We start from the raw sequence: 18576 nt of genomic DNA, 5'->3' as shown, positions 1-18576 counted from the left end.
ATTAGTGGGAAAACCTGATTTTTCTACTCGTTTCAAGTGGAAATCTACTTTGAAACAGTTGAAAATTTTAGTTTTTTCCAGTGATGACTCTTGTTTCAGGTCTTAGTGTTAGGTAGCTGCAAGGTAAGTGTTGTTTAGGTTACTACTTATGTTAAGTGGATTCTCACTTAAAATTAGTAGGACAATCTGCATGTGGAACAAGATTTATCTTGTTCCACATGCAGATTGTCCTACTAATTTTAAGTGGAAATTTACTTTGAAACAGGTGAAAATTGTAGTTTTTTCCAGTAATTACCAGGAATAACTACCAGGAAAATAACTTATTTGACACAATTTCCACCCGTTTCAAGTGGATTTTAACTTGAAATTAGTAGGAAAACCTGATTTTTCTACTTGTTTCAAGTGGAAATCTACTTTGAAACGGGTGAAAATTGTAGTTTTTTTCCAGTAATGAGTCTTGTTTAAAGTGTTAGCTGCTAGTTGGTGCTTGTTAGCCGCTACTTAGCGACTAACTAGCAGCTAACACTTTAAACAAGACTCATTACCAGGAAAATGACTTATTTGACACAATTTCCACCTGTTTCAAGTGGATTTTGACTTGAAATTAGTAGGAAAACCCGCCTAACTAGTGGTTAAGTAACACCAACTAGTATATTGCTCTTATTTCTAGTTAATATGTCTCATTTTGCCTGGAGCCTTCCTGATCTTCTGCCTTTTGAACAGCCGGCACACGTCTTCCTGCACTGAAGATCTCAGTGGAAGACGTGTGCCGGCTGTTCAAAAGGCAGAAGATCAGGAAGGCTCCAGGCCCGGACGGCGTGTCGCCCTCCTGCCTGAGAGCCTGCGCCGAGCAGCTGGCTCCCACCTTCACACGGATCTTTAACCGGTCCCTGGAGCTGTGTGAGGTGCCCTCATGCTTCAAACGCTCCACCATCATCCCAGTCCCCAAGAAACCCACCATCACAGGTCTAAATGACTACAGACCCGTCGCCCTGACGTCTGTGGTCATGAAGACCTTTGAGCGACTGGTGTTGAGCCACCTGAAAGACACCACAGGCTCCCTGCTCGACCCCCTGCAGTTTGCCTACCGGGCAAACAGGTCGGTGGATGACGCAGTCAACATAGGACTGCATTACATCCTGCGTCATCTCGACACCTCAGGGACTTATGCAAGGATCCTGTTTGTGGACTTCAGCTCTGCGTTCAACACGATCGCTCCCGCAATCCTCCACCAGAAGCTCACCCAGCTCACCGTGCCTGCCCCCACCTGTCAGTGGATTACCAGCTTCCTGAGTGACAGGAGGCAGCAGGTGAGGCTGGGGAGCATCACATCCAGCACCCGTACCATCAGCACTGGCGCCCCCCAGGGGTGCGTCCTCTCACCACTGCTCTTCTCCCTATACACTAACGACTGCACCTCAGGGGACTCGTCTGTGAAGCTCCTGAAGTACGCGGACGACACCACCGTCATCGGCCTGATCCGGGAAGGTGACGAGTCCGCGTACAGACGGGAGGTGGATCAGCTGGTCCACTGGTGCGGTCGGAACCACCTGGAACTGAACCCGCTCAAGACTGTGGAGTTGACAGTGGACTTCAGGAAAAACCCACTGCCACTCCTCCCCCTCACCATCCTCAACAGCACCGTCTCCTCCACAGACTCCTTCAAGTTCCTGGGGTCCACCATCTCCCGGGACCTGAAGTGGTCCACCCACATCAACTCCATCAGGAAGAAGGCGCAGCAGAGGTTGTACTTCCTGCGGCAGCTCAGGAAGTTCAACCTGCCACAGCAGCTGCTGATCACATTTTACACTGCAATAATCCAGTCTGTTCTCTGCTCCTCCATCACTGTCTGGTTTGGATCAGCCACCAAACTGGACAGGCACAGACTGCAACGGACCATCAGGACTGCAGAGAGGATAGTTGGGACTAACCTCCCATCTATCGACGACCTGTACCGGTCCAGGACCAGGAAACGGGCAGGTCGAATCTCTGCAGACCCCTCACACCCGGGACACCGCCTGTTCCAACTCCTCCCCTCTGGACGGCGCTACAGAGCACTGTACGCCAAAACCTCCAGACACAAAGACAGTTTCTTCCCGCAAGCGGTTGCTCTGATGAACTCCCACAAATAATAAGTCTCAGAGTAACCAAACACGTGCAATAAAATCGTTAATAATCATGTCTGCCTCACTCTGCTGCACCTCTCACTTTTGTACTTCCTTTTGTATAATTTTTTGTATTTTTTGTATAATTTGTCTGTTAAAATTGTATATAGGTTATACTTATACTTTATTCTTATACTTATTCTTATTTTTATTCAGAACTATCCTTCTTTTATCACTACCTCAAACTGCTGCACCTTAAAATGTTAAAATGTTTATATGTATATAGTAATACCACATTTGTTTATTGTTTATTTGTTTATTGTTTATTTTTTATTTTTTATTTTTTTTTTACTACCAAAGAGCGAAATAACCGAATCAAATTCCTTGTTGGACAATGTTCGAACCTGGCCAATAAAGCTGATTCTGATTCTGATTCTGATTCTGATTTTGAGTCAAATCTCATCACACCTGCAAACAGGCCTCGTTGGCAGGAAAATAACTGATTTGAGCATTTTTAACTGTTTGGAGTAGATTTGTACGTTTTATCTTGGGAAAATACGTGAAACGGGCGAAAATGGTTGTTTCTGTCCAGTAACCACTTGTTTTAAGTGTCATGAGATTTTTCCTGACTAAAAACGAGACATTTTAACTTAAGACCAATATATTCCCGGTAAGATGTTCAGTTTTGACAACAACACGGTGAGTGGTACAAGTGTAACAGCATGACACTTGATAAAGTGCAAGCTCACAACTTGTTAAACGAGTGTAAGGTGAAAATACGAGAGTAATGAACCAGTTTGTCGTTTTTCTTCAAGTCCTGTGAAAGTTGTAACAATAAAAGATGATAAAAAAAAGGTCATTTCCTCCTCCTTTCTTCAAGCACATGACGTATACTGAACAAACACAACATGACTGTTCACGTTTGTGAACTGTACAAATACGTGTGTGTGTACATTTTATAAAGTTTTTGTCTCTTTTATCTGAAACTTGTAATTAGACATAAGACAGTCAAACCAGATATAAGATCCTTAGTAAAAGTGTACAATATGAAACTTGTGTGATTTGGGGACCTATAAGAACAGTATATAATAGTAATTGTACATACAGACGGACCTGGTGACGTCACAGCCGCAGCAGCCGTGTTCTTTGGCCGTTATTGGAATAAATGTTGTTAAAACCTCCCCGTGTGTAAGAAGGATAACAAGATCCATTTCTGATATTTCACACTCTGGTAATTCCAGATGAAATGATGATGTTTATAAATCAGACGCCAGCAACCACAGTGTTATACCAGTTACCATGGTAACAGCATGGTAACAGCATGGTAACAGCATGGTAACAGCAGCAGCAGGAGCATCCCGCTCCGTGAAACACATGCACGGAGGAAGATGTGGATCATCTTTAGCCGTTTTGGCATGTTTATTGAAGACAAAGCAGAACACTGGGTCTTTACTGTCCGGGACCAGCTCGTCTCTCCTCCACCTGCAGAATTGCGCTTTGGGAACCCGGAAGTCGGCTGGAGCGTCGCGCATCACGGCACGGCGGCTTTAACCGGGCAATCGGACCGGTTCCGACCGGAGTAACTGGTGGCAGGGGCTCCCGGGGACCGACCACCGGAATTTCAGCCCGATCTGCAGCGGGGAAAGCGGGATTCGGACCCCGCAACCGCACGTGCGGGCGCCAGGCGCGTCCTCCGTGGCGCATCCTGTGCGCATCCTGTCGCTTCCCGGGGATCAAACCGATCAAACCCGGTCAAAATGCCCGTGATCCCACGGGGGTCCGACCTGGGACGGACCCCAGAGGATCCAGCTGCTTTGACCGCCGGGAACCTGCTGATCTAAGCCGGATCCCCCAGCTGTCAAACCAGATGCGCTCCGCCGCGTCAACGGCGCATCAAACCGATCAAACCCGGTCAAAATGCCCGTTCCCCCGCCGGGATCCGACTGATCCGACACCCCACGACACCCAGCTGTCAAACCCCCCCCCCCCCCCGTCCACCAGCCGGCTCCGACCCCCAGAACCCCCATCCAAAAACCCTCGCGGGTTTGGATCGAGGAAAAAAAGCCCTCCCAGAGCCGGCTCGGGAACCTCGCTCTCCGTTAATCCTTGACCTCCCACGATTAAGCCCCCCCACTATTTACGTGCTGAGCATTGTTAAAGCCAGCTGGCCGAAAAAAAAGTCCACGGTCCTGGTACCATAGCCCATTTTTGGCCCGCACAGTGGAGACCTCTGGCGGCCGAAAACAGTACTGCACCGGATTTTCTGGGCCGCGTTTTGGCTCCCTCTGGTGGCCGAAAAAAAGTACTACAAATAATGAGATCAAAGAAAATCTCATTTATGATCACACTGAGAGAAGAAGTGATGAAGCTGAACTTCAATCATCAATCACATTTGATTCATATAGCACCTCTCATCCGGGTACATGAAAACACGAGGTGCTTTGACATTTTGATTGAAAAACAAGCAAGACCAAAAAGATAAAAGCTGGGAGACCAATGCACCCTGACATACAACATAGAATGTATCCAATGTATAAAAAGGTCAAAGTTCAAGGATTAAGGCTAAAAAATAATCAGTCCACAACAATAAAAAAAAATAATAAAAAAACATTATAAGAGATAGATAGATAAATAAATAAAACAGATAGCTTTAAAAAATGTTCCTCCGGTTCCTTCTCCGGTTACTCCGGTCCGGTGAGTTTGAGGCTTTTGTGGTTCTTTCAGTGGTTTTTCCAGCGGTCCCCGGTCCCGGGGGAGACCTGAACCCTGATATTTAACACTCTGGTTATTCCAGATGAAATGGTGACGTTTATGAATCAGACGCCAGCACAGTTATGTCTGTTTATGAACATTTGATAACTGGATGCTTTATTAACCGCTAAACCACGTTTTAGGAGAAAATACTACAATTTGTTGGAAAAACTACATTTGGAATCAAGTGTCATAATCGAATTGTACTTAGATTTTGTTTTAATTAGTTCAGGTAATAATAGTAGCCGAGAAGTGAAAATGGATGAGCGTGTGAAAGTTGTGGGTCCAGTGAATGAGGAATTTACATTTCTAAACCGCCCCGAGACAGAGTCAGAATCAAGAATAAAACAAGAATAATGAGGTGAAAATCTCATTTATGATCAAACGTCAACATTCCAGTAAATAATAGTATTTACAGGTGAAGAATATCAAATAAAAAAACACTAAACCAAACCAACCGAACCAAAAAAACTAAACAAACGGTGATCGTACCATATTGATTATTCATCAGGGCAAAAGTACTAAATGAACAGCGTGTGCAATTTTGCTCATTTCAGAGACGCAGTCGTCTTTGCACGATGTTTGTAGATCAGCTGGCACTTTGGTTTGCGGGTGCTGTCAAGTTTGCACACGTTTTAACACACGCAAACCTTTAGTAAATCGGGCCCATTGAAGGTTAAGACAGAATAAGATGTCTTTAATAACTTTCTGAAGGAGGTAAAAGATAATGTCGACTTCAGCGACTCATTCAAGTCATTCCAGAGTTTTGGATCTAAATGTTATATTAAATTGATGACCAGATGTTGGACAGAAGGCTAAATGAAGATTGCCACTGTGTCTTGTTGGATATGAATTAAAATCAGATGAAATTCATGTTTATGATTCACTTATCTAAAAAGAAATCATTCAAATCTTTGGTAACTCAGACTTATAATAAAGAGAATAAGCAGAAACATGTGGGGTGGGGGGTCCGTGGTTGGGCTCAGAAAGGATCCGGAGGGATCTGGATAATGTCTGCAGTTTCTCTGATGGGACAAAGCCGGTCCTGATTATCTTTTCCTCTGCAGACGGGGCCTCATTTATAAAAGAGTGCGTAGGATTCATGCTAAAAGTATACGTGTGCAAGAATTATGTAAGGACAGTCATAAAGGATCCCGGTCCCCGGGGGGGACCGGGGACAATTTTTCCCATTTACTAGAATCATCATCATCATCATCATCATCATCTTCATCATCTTCATCATCATCATCATCATCATCATCATCATCATCATCATCATCATCATCATCATCATCATCATCATCATCATCATCATCATCATCATTCATAGAAGGACAGAGTTCCAGCAGGAACGTCCACGTAAACTGCTGCTCTGCCAGAGTCTGGACATGGAGATGAGGAGGTGGTGGATGTTCCTCTTTTATTGTGAAGGAGCCGGTACCGACCACCTGGAGAACAGTCCAGCCTCCAGGAATGATCTGATACATATGATGACTGATACATAAACCTCTCCGCTCCACTGGACCTCCCAGTAGCAGCGACCCGTCAGAACTTCTCCACACAGCAGCTGCTCCCAGAGATCAGACCTGTCTGGATGGTCCAGCAGCAGCAGCAGCAGCAGCAGCATCAGGCTCCACCACCCTGACAGGAGGAGGAGGACGGGGGTCAGACCGGCTCAGTCTCTGTCAGGGGGGGGGGGGGGGGGGGGTGGGGGGGGTGGTGTCTAGAGGCCCCGGGGAGTGCCCGCTGGGGCCTCTAGACACCTGTTTAGAGGCCCAGCCACCCTCCCCCCCCGACGGGAGGAGGGGGGGGGGGTGGTGTCTAGAGGCCCCGGGAGTGCCCGCTGGGCACTCCCGGGGCCTCTAAACACCACCCCCCCCCCTCCCCCCCTCCTGACGGGAGGAGGGGGGGAGGGGGAAGATGTTCCTCTTTTATTGTGAAGGAGCCGGTACCGACCACCTGGAGAACAGTCCAGACTCCAGGAATGATCGTTTCCTCCAAACCTACAGTCATCAGAGCCTCCTTTCCTGCTGATTCTTCTGTAACTCACTGATACAGAAACACGTCCGCTCCACTGGACCTCCCAGTGACAGCGACCCGTCAGAACTTCTCTACACAGCAGCTGATCACAGAGATCAAACCTGTGTGGATGATCAGGATACGACTGATCCTCCCCCACCAACATCATCTTCCTGTTGTCATCAGACAGTTTGATCTTGTTGTGGACTGTGTTTGTGTCGACGGTGAGTCGACAGGAATCTGATGGAGAGAACAAACAAGCAGCTGCAGTTATTATTGATCAGTTATTGATCACTGATGGACTCATGAAGGAGTGAAGACGGTTGAATAAAAACACACTTACACTTCCTCAGACCTGGTGTCAGCCATCGTTGTCCAGCAGGCTCCACCCTGGAAGGAGGAGGAGGGTCAATTCAATTCAATTCAATTCAATTCAATTCAATTCAATTCAATTCAATTCAATTCAATTCAATTCAATTCAATTCAATTCAATTCAATTCAATTCAATTCAATTCAATTCAATTCAATTCAACTTTATTTCTATAGCGTCTAATACAACAGATGTTTGTCTCTAGACGCTTTTCAGAGATCCAGAACATGAACATGAACATAAACATAAACCCCTGAGCAATGATTACATAAACAGACCGGCTCAGTCTCTCTCAGAGGAAGCAGAGATGTCACAGCTTTTTCTCAACATTTACACTTCTTTCTCGAAATTTCAACTTTTTTCTCGAAATTGTACTTCGACATTCATTTTGACATTTCAACATTTTTCTCTACATTTCCACTTTTTCCTCAAAGTGCATAATGAAAAGAAAATCTTCCTCCTCTAAAATATTATTTCTATTTTTCTCCTGTCTAGCCCTGATACTCTCCCGTATTGTGGTCATGTGACGATAACGATAATTAAATATACAATGTAATATTGTACAGGAATAAAAACCGGACTAAAATGTAGACTACAAAATAAAAGCTCTGCTAAAATGTGTCTTCATTTTCGTTGTCCAAAACGAGACCAGGGCTGAAACGATTCCTGGAATAATTTGAGTAATTGGATTAGAAGACATGACACAATATGAAACTTGTATGATTTGGGGACCTATAAGCAGTGGCGGAGCCAGAATGTAGCTAATGGGTGGGCCTGCAAAAATTTGGGTGGGCCTGATTTTTTATAAGTTCAGATGTGCGTACAAATAATATTTTGTAAAAAAATCTGGGAAGTTCGTTTTTATATTTTTTTATTTTAAATTCTAAATGTTAAGAAAATAGTTACACAGTTATACTTTTAAGGCAGACACAATGGTAACTGATCATGAATTGTCAATGGTTGAATTGAATTGGCCGAGGGGGGGGTGCAGTTCTGTGTTCCTGCCACGGCACGGCGACATTCTTTCCCTCGCCCCTTCCTGTTGGCGCCGCCACGCCCCTTCCTGTTCCCGCCGAGAGTTTGTCACGCCACTTCCTGTTCCCGCCGAGAGTTTGTCACGCCCCTTCCTGCTGGCGTCCATCTTTCACACGTTGCAGCCTCCCCGTCAGGTGGACGCCTCATCTCCTCCGATCCTCCAGGTAAGGATGAAAATGGTGTTTTAAACCGAGTTGTATCGGTTGCTGGTGACGCGGAGCAGCTCCTGAGCTCTGTATTGTTGAATTCCGACCTTTCTAGAGCGGCGGGACGTCGACCGACGGGATGCTCGGCATGGTGGGGAGCCTGGGGCCGCACCTGCTCCGGGGGAAGGATCCGAGCTGCACGTGGGTGAGTGAGAACGCTCTTTAGCCTCTTATAAAGGCATGTATTATTAGATTATGTCCGTGCTCGTCGGCTAGACGGCCTCGGAAAAGGCTCTAATGCTGTGTGGCCCGTGTTGCCATGCTGCTTAGCTGCTTAGCTCCGGGCTTAGCCACTTAGCTGCTAATTGCTTAAAACATGCTTAAACCTGCTTAAAACATGCTTAAACCTGCTTAAAACATGCTTAAAACATGCTTAAAACATGCTTAAAACATGCTTAAAACATGCTTAAAACATGCTTAAACCTGCTTAAAACATGCTTAAACCTGCTTAAACCTGCATGCCTCTTAGTTACTTTGAACCGAAATTAAAGGGGGCCCTTTGTCATTTTTGTCAAATTATCTTTGCATTTGTGTGACTGATAAATGTCATTGTGCCGTTGTTTTGGCCGAGGGACGGCGACATTCTTTCCCTCGCCCCTTCCTGTTCCCGCCGAGAGTTTGTCACGCCACTTCCTGTTCCCGCCGAGAGTTTGTCACGCCCCTTCGTGCTGGCGTCCATCTTTCACACGTTGCAGCCTCCCCGTCAGGTCGACGTCTTCATCTCCTCCCATCCTCCAGGTAAGGATGAAAATGGTGTTTTAAACCGAGTTGTATCGGTTGCTGGTGACGCGGAGCAGCTCCTGAGCTCTGTATTGTTGAATTCCGACCTTTCTAGAGCGGCGGGACGTCGACCGACGGGATGCTCGGCATGGTGGGGAGCCTGGGGCCGCACCTGCTCCGGGTGAAAGATCCGGGCTGCACGTGGGTGAGTGAAAACGCTCTTTAGCCTCTTATAAAGGCATGTATTATTAGATTATGTCCGTGCTCGTCGGCTAGACGGCCTCGGAAAAGGCTCTAATGCTGTGTGGCCCGTGTTGCCATGCTGCTTAGCTTCTTAGCTGCTTAGCTCGGGGCTTAGCCACTTAGCTGCTAATTGCTTAAAACATGCTTAAAACATGCTTAAAACATGCTTAAACCTGCTTAAAACATGCTTAAAACATGCTTAAACCTGCATGCCTCTTAGTTACTTTGAACCGAAATTAAAGGGGGCCCTTTGTCATTTTTGTCAAATTATCTTTGCATTTGTGTGACTGATAAATGTCATTGTGCCGTTGTTTTGGCCGAGGGACGGTGACATTCTTTCCCTCGCCCCTTCCTGTTCCCGCCGAGAGTTTGTCACGCCACTTCCTGTTCCCGCCGAGAGTTTGTCACGCCCCTTCGTGCTGGCGTCCATCTTTCACACGCTGCAGCCTCCCCGTCAGGTGGACGTCTTCATCTCCTCCCATCCTCCAGGTAAGGATGAAAATGGTGTTTTAAACCGAGTTGTATCGGTTGCTGGTGACGCGGAGCAGCTCCTGAGCTCTGTATTGTTGAATTCCGACCTTTCTAGAGCGGCGAGACGTCGACCCACACACACACACACACACACACACACACACACACAGACACAGACACATTCTCAGACACAGACACATTCTCAGACACAGACACATTCTCACACACAGACACATTCTCACACACACACACAGACACATTCTCACACACACACAGACACATTCTCACACACACACACACACAGACACATTCTCACACACACACACATTTTCACTCTCACACACACACATAGACACACACACACACACACACATTCTCACTCACACACATAGACACACACACACACACACATTCTCACTCACACACATAGACACACACACACACACACACATACACACACATAGACACACACACACATTCTCACTCACACACAGACACACACAGAGAGAGACACACACACACATTCTCACTCACACACATAGACACACACACATTCTCACTCACACACATACACACACATTCTCACTCACACACAGAGACACACACACACACACACAGACACACACACATTCTCACTCACACACATAGACACACACACACATAGACACACACACACACACATAGACACGGACACACACACAGTACTTTCAATGTATTTATTCAAACAGGCTGTGAATGTAACACCAACATTGTATATTTCCACAGGTGAACGGAGATGAAGATGGTGGTGATGAAGACGACGATGACCACGTGGTGAACTGTGAAGACGCAGATCAATAAACCAGCCGTAGACCGCTAGTAAGTGTTAGTTAACCTGTAGTTATCATGTAAATATGATCTCTGTCTTCCTCTCGTGGTGAAAACATGAATTATTCTATGTTCCCACAGGTGAACCTTCGGCGGCCTCCACCCCCCTCCCCCTCTGGTCGTCCTGCTGCTGACGCTGACGACGTCCCCGGCCGGCCCCCCACCTGACGGTCCTGAAGGAGGGATGACGGCGAATCGTGGGCGTGGATTTCTTCAGCTGCTCCGGCCTCCCTGCACAAATAAATGAATTAATCCATTCACACCCACTGCAAAACATCTTTACCAGTAGTCTGATTTCTAGCTTAAAATGTCTCATTTTTAGTCCAGAAACCCTTTAAACAAGACTCACTACCAGAAAAACGACTTATTTGACAATTGCCACTTGTTTCAAGTGGATTCTCACTTGAAACAAGTAGGAAAAATCTGCCAAGGGAACAAGATAAATCTTGTTCCACTGGCAGATTTTTCCTACCTATTTCCAGTGAAAATCTACTTTGAAACGGGAGGAAATTGTTGTTTTTTCCAGTGATGAGTCTTGTTTAAAGTGTTAGTGTTAGGTAGCTGCGTGGTAAGTGTTGGTTAGCCAGGAAAGTAACTGATTGGACAATTTTCACCTGTTTCACGTGGATTTTCACTTGAAACAAGTAGGAACATCTGCCAGTGGAACAAGATAAATGTTCTCATTACAAGCAAAAAAGTCTTGTTCCACTGGCAGGTTTTTCTACTTGACAATCTGATTGTCAGATCAGATTGTCCTACTTATTTCCAGTGAAAATCTACTTTGAAACAGGTGAAAATTGTAATTTTTTCCAGTAATGAGTCTTGTTTCAAGTGTTGGCCTCTAGTGGTTAGCCGCTACTTAGCGGCTAACTAGCTGCTGGTTAGCCGCTACTTAGCGACTAACTAGAAGCTAGTTAGCCGCTACTTAGTGACTAACTAGAAGCTAGTTAGCCGCTACTTAGCGACTAACAAGCACCAACTATCAGCTAACACTTTAAACAAGACTCGTTACCAGGAAAATGACTTATTTGACACAATTTCCACCCGTTTCAAGTGGATTTTAACTTGAAATTAGTAGGAAAACCTGAATTTTCTACTTGTTTCAAGTGGAAATCTACTTTGAAACAGGTGAAAATTGTAGTTTTTTCCAGTAAAGAGTCTTGTTTCAAGTGTTAGCCTCTAGTGGTTAGCCGCTACTTAGTGGCTAACTAGCTGCTGGTTAGCCGCTACTTGGCGACTAACTAGCAGCTATTTAGCCGCTACTTAGTGACTAACAAGCACCAACTAGCAGCTAACACTTTAAACAAGACTCGTTACCAGGAAAATGACTTATTTGACACAATTTCCACCCGTTTCAAGTGGATTTTAACTTGAAATTAGTAGGAAAACCTGAATTTTCTACTTGTTTCAAGTGGAAATCTACTTTGAAACAGGTGAAAATTGTAGTTTTTTCCAGTAAAGAGTCTTGTTTCAAGTGTTAGCCTCTAGTGGTTAGCCGCTACTTAGCGGCTAACTAGCTGCTGGTTAGCCGCTACTTAGCGACTAACTAGCAGCTAGTTAGCCGCTACTTAGTGACTAACAAGCACCAACTAGCAGCTAACACTTTAAACAAGACTCGTTACCAGGAAAATGACTTATTTGACACAATTTCCACCCGTTTCAAGTGGATTTTAACTTGAAATTAGGAGGAAAACCTGATTTTTCTACTTGTTTCAAGTGGAAATTAACTTTGAAACGGGTGAAAATTGTAGTTTTTTCCAGTAATGAGTCTTGTTTAAAGTGTTAGCTGCTAGTTGGTGCTTGTTAGCCGCTACTTAGCGGCTAACTAGCTTCTGGTTAGTCGCTAAGTAGCGGCTAACTAGCAGCTAGTTAGCCGCTACTTAGTGACTAACTAGAAGCTAGTTAGCCGCTACTTAGCGACTAACTAGCAGCTAACACTTTAAACAAGACTCGTTACCAGGAAAATAACTTATTTGACACAATTTCCACCCGTTTCAAGTGGATTTTAACTTGAAATTAGTAGGAAAACCTGATTTTTCTACTAGTTTCAAGTGGAAATCTACTTTGAAACAGGTGAAAATTTTAGTTTTTTCCAGTAAAGAGTCTTGTTTCAAGTGTTAGCCTCTAGTTGTTAGCGGCTAACTAGCTGCTAGTTAGCGACTAACTAGCAGCTAACACTTTAAACAAGACTCATTACCAGGAAAATAACCTATTTGACACAATTTCCACTTGTTTCAAGTGGATTTTAACTTGAAATTAGTAGGAAAACCCGCCTTGGCGGATTTTTCTACTAATTTCAAGCGGAAATCTACTTTGAAACAGTTGAAAATTTTAGTTTTTTCCAGTGATGACTCTTGTTTCAGGTCTTAGTGTTAGGTAGCTGCAAGGTAAGTGTTGTTTAGGTTACTACTTATGTTAAGTGGATTCTCACTTAAAATTAGTAGGACAATCTGCATGTGGAACAAGATTTATCTTGTTCCACATGCAGATTGTCCTACTAATTTTAAGTGGAAATTTACTTTGAAACGGGTGGAAATTGTAGTTTTTTCCAGTAATTACCAGGAATATAACCAGGAATAACTACCAGGAAAATAACTTATTTGACACAATTTCCACCCGTTTCAAGTGGATTTTAACTTTAAATTAGTAGGAAAACCTGATTTTTCTACTTGTTTCAAGTGGAAATCTACTTTGAAACGGGTGAAAATCTTAGTTTTTTCCAGTAATGAGCTGGTTGTTTCAAGTGTTAGCCTCTAGTTGTTAGTGGCTAACTAGCTGCTAGTTAGCCGCTACTTAGCGACTAACTAGCAGCTAACACTTTAAACAAGACTCATTACCAGGAAAATGACTTATTTGACACAATTTCCACCTGTTTCAAGTGGATTTTAACTTGAAATTAGTAGGAAAACCCGCCTAACTAGTGGTTAAGTAACACCAACTAGTATATTTCTCTTATTTCTAGTTAATGTGTCTCATTTTGAGTCAAATCTCATGACACCTGAAACAAGACTCGTTGGCAGGAAAATAACTGATTTGAGCATTTTTAACTGTTTGGAGTAGATTTGTACGTTTTATCTTGTGAAAATCTACGTGAAACGGGCGAAAATGGTTGTTTCTGTCCAGTAACCACTTGTTTCAAGTGTCATGAGATTTTTCCTGACTAAAAACGAGACATTTTAACTTAAGACCAATATATTCCCGGTAAGATGTTCAGTTTTGACAACAACATGGTGAGTGGTACAAGTGTAACAGCATGAAACTTGATAAAGTGCAAGCTCACAACTTGTTAAACGTCACAATCAGTCCTGTGAAAGTTGTAACAATAAAAGATGATAAAAATGGTCATTTCCTCCTCCTTTCTTCAAGCACATGACGTATACTGAACAAACACAACATGACTGTTCACGTTTGTGAACTGTACAAATACGTGTGTGTGTGTGAGTGAGTGAGTGAGTGAGTGAGTGAGTGAGTGAGTGAGTGAGTGAGTGAGTGAGTGAGTGAGTGAGTGAGTGAGTGAGTGAGTGAGTGAGTGAGTGAGTGAGTGAGTGAGTGAGTGAGTGAGTGAGTGAGTGAGTGAGTGAGTGAGTGAGTGAGTGAGTGAGTGTGTGTGTGTGTGTGTGTGTGTGTGTGTGTGTGTGTGTGTGTGTGTGTGTGTGTGTGTGTGTGTGTGTGTGTGTGTGTGTGTGTGTGTGTGTGTGTGTGTGTGAGAGACACACACACACAGTCTGGTTCAATCAGGAGGACACTTGGATTCCCGACGGCGCTGGGACAGGAGCAGAAAGTGGTAGGCTACAAAGTGGCCTTAAATGAAGTCCAGAAAATCCAATAAAATACAGAATGACATCTCTGCTTGTGTCTACTTGTTGTTTTACCGTGAAATGTCCCATTTGGGCTTAAACAGCCGCGGTCGGAGCACACGATGAAACCACAACAGCATGTGCGTGGATGGAGACCGCGGCGCATTTACGGCTGTACCGGGGGGGTTGTAAGCGACAGATTACGCTGAAAATCTCGGAGCGTGACGCTGATCTGACCTGGGACCGGCACCAGAAATGCCAGCTCCCAAAGCCGTCGGGAACCTGGAGAATTCCGCTTTGGGAACCCGGAAGTCGGCTGGAGCGTCGCGCATCACGGCACGGCGGCTTTAACCGGGAAATCGGACCGGTTCCGACCGGCCAGGACCGGAGGAAACCACCTGCACTGGTGGCAGGGGCTCCCGGGGACCGACCACCGGAATTTCAGCCCGATCTGCCGCGGGGAAAGCGGGATTCGGACCCCGCAACCGCACGTGCGGGCGCCAGGCGCGTCCTCCGTGCATGCGCATCCTGTGCGCATCCTGTCGCTTCCCGGGGATCGAGCCGATCAAACCCGGTCAAAATGCCCGTGATCCCAAGAGGGTCCGACCTGGGACGGGACCCAGAGGATCCAGCTGCTTTGACAGCTGGGAACCTGCTGGTTCGCAGCTGTCAAAGCAGCTGATTTAACACGGATCCGCTCCGCCGCGTCAACGGCGGATCAAGCCGATCAAACCCGGTCCAAATGCCCGTGATCCCACGGGGGTCCGACCTGGGACGGACCCCCAGAGGATCCAGCTGCTTTGACAGCTGGGAACCTGCTGGTTCGCAGCTGTCAAAGCAGCTGATTTAACCCGGATCCGCTCCGCCGCGTCAACGGCGGATCAAGCCGATCAAACCCGGTCAAAATGCCCGTGATCCCACGGGGGTCCGAGCTGGAACGGACCCCAGAGGATCCAGCTGCTTTGACAGCTGGCAACCTGCTGGTTCACAGCTGTCAAAGCAGCTGATCTAAGCCGGACTCCGCCGCGTCAACGGCGCATCAAACCGATCAAACCCGGTCAAAATGCCCGTTCCCCCGCTGGGATCCGACTGATCCGACACCCCACGACACCCAGCTGTCAAACCCCCCCGTCCACCAGCCGGCTCCGACCCCCAGAACCCCCATCCAAAAACCCTCGCGGGTTTGGATCGAGGAAAAAAAGCCCTCCCAGAGCCGGCTCGGGAACCTCGCTCTCCGTTAATCCTTGACCTCCCACGATTAAGCCCCCCCACTATTTACGTGCTGAGCATTATTAAAGCCAGCTGGCCGAAAAAAAAGTCCACGGTCCTGGTACCATAGCCCATTTTTGGGCCCGCACAGTGGAGACCTCTGGCGGCCGAAAACAGTACTGCACCGGATTTTTTGGGCCGCGTTTTGGCTCCATCTAGTGGCCGAAAAAAAGTACTACAAATAATGAGATCAAAGAAAATCTCATTTATGATCACACTAAAACCTTTGGTTTCAGAGAAGAAGTGATGAAGCTGAACTTCAATCATCAATCACATTTGATTCATATAGCACCTCTCATCCGGGTACATGAAAACACGAGGTGCTTTGACATTTTGATTGAAAAACAAGCAAGACCAAAAAATACAAACTGGGAGACCAATGCGCCCTGACGTACAACATAGAATGTATCCAATGTACAAAAAGATCAAAGTTCAAGGATTAAGGCTAAAAAATAATCAGTCCACAACAATAAAAAAAAAAATAAAAAACTTTATAAGAGATAGATAGATAAATAAATAAAACAGATAGCTTTAAAAAATGTTCCTCCGGTTCCTTCTCCGGTTACTCCGGTCCGGTGAGTTTGAGGCTTTTATGGTTTTTTCAGTGGTTTTTCCAGCGGTCCCCGGTCCCAGGGGAGACCTGAACCCTGATATTTAACACTCTGGTTATTCCAGATGAAATGGTGACGTTTATGAATCAGACGCCAGCACAGTTATGTCTGTTTATGAACATTTGATAACCGGATGCTTTATTAACCGCTAAACCACGTTTTAGGAGAAAATACTACAATTTGTTGGAAAAACTACATTTGGAATCAAGTGTCATAATCGAATTGTACTTAGATTTTGTTTTAATTAGTTCAGGTAATAATAGTAGCGGAGAAGTGGAAATGGATGAGCGTGTGAAAGTTGTGGGTCCAGTGAATGAGGAATTTACATTTCTAAACCGCCCCCAGACAGAGTCAGAATCAAGAATAAAACAAGAATAATGAGATGAAAATCTCATTTATGATCAAACGTCAACATTCCAGTAAATAATAGTATTTACAGGTGAAAGATATCAAATAAAAACACAAAACCAAACCAACCGAACCAAAAAAACTAAACAAACGGTGATCGTCATCATCGTCATCATCATCATCATCATCTTCATCTTCATCATCATCATCATCATCATCATCATCATCATCATCATCATCATCATCATCATCTTCATCATCATCATCATCATCATCATCATCATCATCATCATCATCTTCATCATCATCCTCATCATCTTCATCATGGAGACACTGAGGAACCAGAACCAGAGTCCAAGTCCAGGATCCAACAGAGACGGTTTCTCTGAGCGGAGACTCTGGAGACTAAACTGACTAAAAAATTGGAGGCCAGTTACACTGTTGTGTAAAGATTATAAGATGTTAGCTCATGTATAGTCAAACCGCCTGGATTGTGGCATAACAAAACATGTTGATGAATGCCAGTCGGCTTTCATAAAAGGCAGAAATATACATAATCACACGAGGTTGATACTTGATATGCTGGATTATTGTCTGCCCCCATGTTTGGGCGTGTTTAGCTACGCTAGTAGTCTCCCGTTGTAGCTGGACAGGCCTGGTGAGGAACGGTGAGTAGCGGAGAAGTGAAAATGGAGGAGCATGTGAAAGTTGTCGCTCCAGTGAATGATGAATTTACATTTCTAAACCGCCCAGACGGCTCCATTGATAAAGGTAGAGTTATGTGTGTTTCTTTGAGGAAAGGACTTTGCTCAGCACCGAAGCAGCTCAAGTTTAGCCACGTAAATGCAAAGCACCCAGTCGCGTTTGACAGCACTAAGGGTGACATTGACAGACAGATCGGTGCAGCGTCGTCGGTGTTCCGGACCGTCGTGGTGAAGAAGGAGCTGAGTCGAAAGGAGAATCTCTCAATATTCTCCCAATCTCACCTATGGCCATGAACTCTGGGTAGTGACCAAAACGACAAGATCACAGATACAAGTGGCCGAGATGAGTTTCCTCCGCAGCCCAAGCCATGTTTTTGGGTTGCTGTTTTTGTTCCTTTCTGGACCTATTTTGTTTGGCAAATAAATGACTTTTATGTCCAATATGTTATAATATAAAGGAGAATAATTATAAAGTAATCATAGAAATATGACTAATATAATAACACAATTTGAATGATGACATGTTTAAACTATTATATGAATGATATTCCGATATTTTAAACATGTATGTTTACTCTGTAAACTGAGTTTTAGTAGCCTAAACATTGATTGAACATAAATAGCTGGTGCGTGTGTGTTCATTGCTCCTAACTGTTTATTTCCATCAGAAAGTCCCTGGTTGTAGCTCTGCTGTAGAATCTCTGCTGATAATTATTCATAAGTTTGCAGTGTCAGAACCACATCTGTCATGCTTAGAACAAAGTTTAGAAACATGTGGAAACCAAACATCCATCCGTTCCACGGACTCGCTGCTTCGGATCACGTGGTTCAGTCAAACAGCGACATCTGCTGCTGATTGGACGGACTTGGTGACGTCACAGCCGCAGCCGTGTTCTTTGGCCGTTATTGGAATAAATGTTGTTAAAACCTCCCCGTGTGGAAGAAGGAGCTTTCAATAACCCATGACACGGAAAGAATGTTGTTTTTAATCCAAGATTCATTTCTGATATTTAACACTCTGGTTATTCCAGATGAAATGATGATGTTTATAAATCAGACG

At 44.9% G+C, this 18576-nt stretch overlaps 1 protein-coding gene across 1 annotated transcript; it reads right to left on the bottom strand.

Moving 5' to 3' along the window:
• Window positions 1–670: 670 nt before the first annotated feature.
• On the bottom strand, window positions 671–11155 carry LOC133438623 (uncharacterized). Its single transcript, XM_061717398.1, has 5 exons — window positions 10952–11155; window positions 7219–7265; window positions 6813–7115; window positions 6443–6497; window positions 671–896 (listed from the first exon to the last, which is right to left on the bottom strand). The coding sequence occupies exons 1-5, from the start codon at window positions 11101–11103 to the stop codon at window positions 671–673; spliced, it is 783 nt and encodes a 260-aa protein (XP_061573382.1). The 5' UTR covers window positions 11104–11155.
• Window positions 11156–18576: the final 7421 nt, after the last annotated feature.

Source organism: Cololabis saira, unplaced genomic scaffold, assembly GCF_033807715.1.
Source record: "Cololabis saira isolate AMF1-May2022 unplaced genomic scaffold, fColSai1.1 scf112, whole genome shotgun sequence".
Classification (NCBI taxonomy): domain Eukaryota; kingdom Metazoa; phylum Chordata; class Actinopteri; order Beloniformes; family Belonidae; genus Cololabis; species Cololabis saira.
This window is presented reverse-complemented; position numbering and strand designations above follow the sequence as displayed.

Excerpts from the sequence above, each read along its gene's own strand:
- LOC133438623 (XM_061717398.1), bottom strand. The coding sequence starts at position 11,103 with ATGAGACATTTTAAGCTAGAAATCAGACTACTGGTAAAGATGTTTTGC. Across the intron at positions 6,498-6,812 it reads TCTGGACTGTTCTCCAGGTG|GGTGGTGGAGCCTGATGCTG; the intron begins GTCGGTACCGGC and ends TCCTCCTGTCAG. Across the intron at positions 897-6,442 it reads CTGCTGGACCATCCAGACAG|CTCCAGGGACCGGTTAAAGA; the intron begins GTCTGATCTCTG and ends CACCTCACACAG.